At 44.8% G+C, this 6522-nt stretch overlaps 1 protein-coding gene across 1 annotated transcript in view; it reads right to left on the reverse strand.

Annotated features, from left to right (window-relative positions):
- Positions 1-923: 923 nt before the first annotated feature.
- The window catches only part of CD8A (CD8a molecule), an 8107-nt gene continuing 2508 nt past the window's right edge, over positions 924-6522 (reverse strand). The window contains exons 4-6 of the mRNA XM_010862232.1: positions 6455-6522; positions 4991-5021; positions 924-2232 (exon numbers count right to left, since the gene is read on the reverse strand). The exon at positions 6455-6522 is cut by the window's right edge and continues 45 nt beyond it. Of these exons, the coding sequence (XP_010860534.1) occupies positions 2181-2232; positions 4991-5021; positions 6455-6522 (151 nt within the window). The 3' untranslated portion in view covers positions 924-2180. The remainder of the gene's footprint in view (positions 2233-4990; positions 5022-6454) is intronic.

Genomic DNA, 6522 nt, shown 5'->3' on the forward strand with positions numbered 1-6522 from the left:
ACCTTTGCGATCCCAAGCACTGTAGCCCACCAGGCACAGATTCCTTACTGCCTGAGTCATCAGGGAAGCCCAGCCCTTTCGTGGGGGATATGAAAAAAAAAATCAGGGAGTATTTAATCCTTTCTGGAGCCTCATGGCTCCCAGTTGCTCACACCTGAGCTGCAGGTTGGAGAAAAAATGTAGAAGAATGTAGCCCAGAAAGAATGTGGCCCTTTTACTGTCCCTCCCTTTGAGGAATGCTCCTCCTCACCTCTTTCAGGAAACACAGAGACAGCCCAGAGCCTGCAACCCTCTCCAAGCTAGGCCTCTGTCCCTGGGGTGCGCCCCGTCCATCCCCATTCTGGTTAGCTTGATGGGTTTGGGAGGAGGGGTCAGAGCCAGATTTTGTCTTGAAGAAACCTTCCCAGTTTCTCTTCTGCTTTCCCACACTGATGATACTTTTTCCTCTAGATTTTTGTTCTCTAAAAGTAGACTGCTTTTTAAAATTAAGGCTGTGGAAGGCCATTTCTAGAGGGCAGGGGAAGTTCTGTTTCCGATGTGGTGCCGGCTATGTGAGAGTTCATTGAATAATGACTTGGAATTGTACGCTTACAGTTTGTGCACTTTTCCGTATGTCTATTTCACCTGAAGGACAAAATGAAGAGTTTGTGATTTATTACGAGAGGAGTAGCAACTCATCTGTTACCAAGGAAGAACAAAATGAAGGAAGATGATACAAGAAGAGACGAATTGATTTTGATTGATGTGAAAATGGGGAGTCTGAGGTGAAAGTGGGCAGTGACCCAAGAATTTCAGGTATTTGTCCTCAAGATGTCTGCAACTTTTTAGTAGTATTTGTTATTACAGTAGTGGAAGATTGGAAACAATGAAATATCAAGTCATGGTTAAATAATGGCACAACCAAAAATGAAATACGACTTTGCTATTAAGAAGCCATAAATGTTTGTTTATTAAAGCCATTTATAAAAGCATAGTGCAATCCCATTTTAAAAAATTATATATTTTATATGTAGGCACAGAAAATAATCGGGAAGAATGTAGCCCATAATATTAACAATGGATTATCCCTGAGGTAAAGAATTACGGATGATTCTTACTACCTTAGCTACATTTTTTCTCCCAGTGAGCATGCATTTTTTGCAGAACACAGTAAGAAAGGAAATGCCTTGTAGGGCTGCAGCTGGGCTCGTAGCCTCCTCACCAGTGTCTGCACATCCCCTCAGCTGCTAGCCTGGGGTGGCCAGGGCCTGTGCCAGCTGCTCCGTCACAATTCTCCCTTTACAAACTATAAAAACTCACCGATAACCCAGGAGCATGTTTGAATACGGAATCTCAATGTTTAGAGAGACTTGAACTCCATTCAACTTTCCTAACACTCAAATCATGCTTGCAGAGGGTGGCCTCTCCTCTTTCATGGGTCCTTCTGCAACACAAGGGCTGGGAGAACCATCTCCAGGCTGGGATTTCCCAGAGATTTTCTTCAGAGGTCAGGTTGCTCATTTTCCATCATTCAGTTCACTCCTTCCACTTCATTGGAAGAATTCCTATTATCTGTATCATTTCATGCTTGATTATAAAAAAATAATCTAATCCTGTTCAGCAGTATCACAGAACTCTGTCAAGTTTTCTTGTCCTATTTCATTACCTCATCGAGGCTCTGGGTGCAGTCATGGGTCTATCACAGATGCTTCAGAAATAACTAGTTCTCTGAGGCTTGAGATCCAGCTCCCCACGCTGAGACAGAGGCCTCCAGAAGAAAGATCTCAGTTGTGTGGAGCCCTGCTAGGACTCTGATCCAGCTGTTCCCCATCTCTGGGCCTCAGCGTCCTCTTTTGTAAAATGGGTGGAGGAGAAGTTGGGGCTGAGTGGGTGCGGAGGCCCCCACCAGTTCTCACAGCCAGGTTCTGAGAATAGAGCTTGCGGTAGCTCTGGCCCGCCCGCCCTCTACCCGAGTATGGGAGCACAACAGCATAATAACCCTTGTGGTATGCCTTAGACACGAGTGTCTTGTTTTGTATCAAAGTAAATAATAAAGAAAAAGTAACTCTTCCCACCCCACCCCCATGAAAAATAATAATAACGAGAAGGAAGGAAGCAGGGAGAAATCAAAAGGGAAGGATCTCAGGAGAGTTCTCAGTGCGAAGTCTTGTAGTGGCTGTCACACGGGGCCCATCGCCATGTTAGACATATTTCTCTGAAAGGTTGGGCTTGCCTCCTTGTCGGACCACAGGCCTGAAAGAGAGGTGGGTGACTGTCAGTGCAGCAAGAGCCCCTGAAATTCGATGCAGCATCCACTCATGTCAACCCACACACACCTCCACCAGCTTCCCAGCCTTCAGGGCGGTCTGAGGACTTGTCCCCAGGCCACCAGCATGGGACTAGGTGAAGGACCTCAGCAACCCTGCCAAGAACTTTCCATGTGCCATCTTGAGATGAGAGGCTGGAGAATGTGCCCAAGGTCACGTAGCTAGGAGGGGTTGGAGGCAGCATCTGAAGCCAGTTAGTCTAGCTTCTTAGAGACTTTGTCAAGGTCCCCATGGAGGTGTGAGAAGCAAGCTGATAACCAAGCCATCATCTGAGTTGATTCTCAGCCCTTGAGAGGATCACAGCGATAGGGGAGGATGTGAATGAACCACCGTCTGTCAGTCAAGTAGAGCTACTTTACCTAAAATTCCCTTTGATAACCCAAATTTGATGTGTTCATTCACTACTGGGCTAGCACCTTCTAAATGGGCTGATTCATCGTGAGTGTCATGTCTGTACACACCATCCTCCAAAACATCTGGGTTGAAGCTGAGCTGCCCTTGGTCATTACTGAGCTTATTAACTCAGGTGTGTGAATTTCTCATAGTTTTAATCTGCATGGTTTTGTATTTTGGGACAGAGTTTTATTCTCACTCATTTCAAAATTTCAGAAAAGATAGAGATAACGGATGATTCTCCTCCAAAAACTTTCCAATATTGAAACTGCTAAAAAATCCTTCTCTGCTCTTAAAGGGTATCCATTGGTATATCACCTTTAGTATATGCATTGGAAATTCATTACATTTCCATTGTTAAAAAATAACAATGTATAAGACACTGAACTTGGGTTTCTGCAGAGAAATATCAAGGAGTGTGAAATGCAAACCTCAGGTATAAAACTTGAAACATTTTCATCTACTGAAAGGAATTGGTGAATAGAGTTGGTTATCGTTAACCCTCTCTGCCCTGGCTCCCAACCACAGAGAGGAGCCTGGGCTTTGAACAGAAGTTGCAACTCTCCTGCTTGCTAGCAGTATGGCCTCAGACGAGTCACTAAAAGTCCTAAGCCTCAGTTTCCTCATCTATAAAATGGTAACCACACTGACTACTTTAAAGGTTGTTATGAAACTTGAAACTTAAAAACTTTATATATATTCAGATATATAAAGCACTGGTAAACTTTAAGGTTGTTATGATTGAGTTGGCCAGAAAGTTCATTTGGGTTTTGGGATAAACTTAAATGAACTTTTTGGCCAACCCAATATTATTGATGGGTGGATCAGTGGTAAAGAATCCACCAGCCAAACAGCAGATGCGGGTTCAATTTTTGGGTCAGGAAGATCTTCCGGAGAAGGAAAAGGCAACCCACTCCAGTATTCTTGCCTGGGAAATCCCATGGACAAAGGAGTCTGGTGGGCTATAGTCCACGTGGTCGCAAAGAGTTGGACACAACTGAGCAACTAAATAACAGCACTGTTGATAGCTAATGTGTAAGCATGACTCTGCCACCTTGACTAGATTTCCTGATCTCTGAGCCAGTAATCTGTGAGATGGCACTGTGATGTTCCCCTATTGGGTTGCTGTGAGCATAAGGAATTCCCTGGGTGTGACTCCCATCACTGTGCTGGGCTAGCGAGGGCACTTGCTAGATGTTAGGGCAGTGCTGCCTCAGACTAAGCTGGAAGGAGAAAGGAGACTGAGGCCTCTCTTTCAGACACCATTTTTCACTTATGTCTTTTCCTGATCATGTCAGAATGATCATGGGCTGGAATTGGATGAGGGAGTCACTTGAACTGCCAGGTAGTTCTTTGCCTCTATCCCTGACTTCCCCTTCTTCCCCCTCCAGTCCTTGGCAGTAAATCAAGGCCCTGAGTTGCCACAGGGAAATGAGCAACTAAGGCCATTTTTTTTTAATCAAGTGATATTTGGTTCAGGTGATAAAACTGACTCTCCCCTCCCACCCCAAAAAGCTAGACCAAACCAATGGGAAAATAAAAAAAGTTTTCTTAAGAAAACAACAAGACTCAGACTTCCTTAATAGTCCAGTGGCTAAGACTCTGTGCTCCCAATGCAGGGAGCCCAGGATTGATCCCTGGTCAGGGAACTAGATCCCACATGCTTGCAGCTAAGAGTTCACATGTGCTGCTAAAGATCCTGTGCGCCACAATGAAGACCCAGTGCAGCCAAATAAATAAAAACTTTAAAAGAAAGAAATCAATATTTATGAAAGGAAGACAACAAGATTCAGACGGAATCATGCAGATAAAAGAACCTCAGGTCTTTGGGGGCTTCCCAGATGGTGCAGTAGTAAAGAATCCGCCTGCCAATGCAGAAGACGAAAGAGAAGTGTGTTCAAGCCCTGGGTCAGGAAGATGCCCTGGAGGAGGAAATGGCAACCCACTCCAGTGTTCTTGCCTGGAGAATCCCAGGGACAGAGGAGTCTGGTGGGTGTCCACGGGGTTGCAAAGAGTCAGACATGACTGAGCACTCATGGATATAGGATTAAGTGGGGGAATACTTCAGGTTAGGTCAAATAAGATGGACATTTCCTGAAATCACACTGCTCTTTCCATTAGTCCAGCTTCACCTCCATGTCCTCCCCAGTGTCACCCTTCTGCCTGCATCTGTTCAAACACTATAGTAACTCCCTGGACCTCAGGACTCTGCTGCCATGGCCTCTGTCTGGAAAAGATCCCCACCATCTGCTCCCTGGGATGAGCAGGTCCAGAGATTATAAGAGACTCACCTGGGACATTTGCAGACACGTCTTCGGTTCCCTGGTTAAGGAAAAAGAAGGGGTAAAATGATTATCTCACCATGACCAACAGTTCCAAACATGATTTCTGCTTCACTTTTCCTGTTTATTTAGGATTAAAAGTTTTTTCTAGTGTGGCTATGACTATTTTTTTCAAAGCAAACAATAACTACATCAACATTTTAAAAAATACATCATAGGTGTTTGGTGGTCAGGTGTATTGGACTCCACACTGCCAATGCAGAGGGCCAGGGTTTGATCCTTGATCAGGGAACTAGATCCTACATGCTAAAACTATTAATAAAAGATCCCACGTGCTGCAGCTAAACCCAGCACAGCCAAATAAGTAAATATTTGGAAAAAATACATCATAATAAAGTAAACTTGTAAAATGACAGTGCATAATAATGATTGACACTGAAAAGAAGATTAAGTTACTAAAACACAAGCTATAAAGCATAATATATTTACATTTTATGGTTTTAATAGTTATTACTAAAAGTAAAAAATTGAAGTATAGTTGATTTACAATATTGTGTTAGATTCAGATGTATAGTAAAGTGATTCAGTTTTTATATGTGTAAATATATATATATGTAAATATATGGGGCTTCCCTGGTGGCTCAGGTGATAAAGAATTTGCCTGCAATGCAGGAGATCCAGGTTTGATTCCTGAGTCAGGAAGATCTGCTAGAGGAGGAAATGACAACCCACTGTAGTATTCTTGCCTGGGAAATTCCATGGACAGAGGAGCCTGGTGGGCTACAATCCATGGGGTTCCAAAGAGTCGGATGTGACTGAGGGAATAACACATATACATATATATGTAAATGTATATATATATATGTAAATAAATATTTCAGGTTCTTTTCCCTTATAGATAATTACAAGATATTGAATATAGTGCTATGCTGTAAGTAGCATTTAACTCTTGAGAACTGAGGTGAGGTCTTCTTTCCCACCCCTCTTTACATCAATTTAAAAAGCATTGCAAATACAGACGTGGGTGAATGTGGGTTAGTATGGCCACCTGCAGTAGGGTCCAAATTGGGGTGGGGGCTCACAAGAAGGGGGCCAAGGATAAACCACTGCCTGTAGTGGTTTTGACCCGGGCTTCCTGGGCACTGGTCCCCGGGCCACAGCCGGGCCCCGCCCTGCCTCCATCCCAGGCGTTTGTAATAAGCCCAGACCTGCGGGCTTTGCGGGTGGAACACCCACCCCTGCCGCTGCCGCTCCGGGGATGGGGCTCTGCCTTCCTAAAAACGTCCCGGGGTGTGGAAAGAGAAGGGGTTTTCCCCGCGTACTCTCTCCAGGAAAGACATAGGCAGTGCCTGGCCCTGCGGTGCAGCTCAAAGTTCCAGAAATCCGAACCCAACTGAACTGCCCGCAAGGGCGGCCTAGACCAAAGCGCTGCAAAAATCGGGCTGTCTTCCCGCGCGATTCCCCAGGACTTACGGCGGTAGCAGATGCCTGTGATGACCAATGACAGGAGAAGGACGCCGCAGGTCCCGACCAAGGGAGCC

This window comes from Bison bison, unplaced genomic scaffold, assembly GCF_000754665.1.
Source record: "Bison bison bison isolate TAMUID 2011002044 unplaced genomic scaffold, Bison_UMD1.0 scf7180017864480, whole genome shotgun sequence".
NCBI lineage: Eukaryota > Metazoa > Chordata > Mammalia > Artiodactyla > Bovidae > Bison > Bison bison.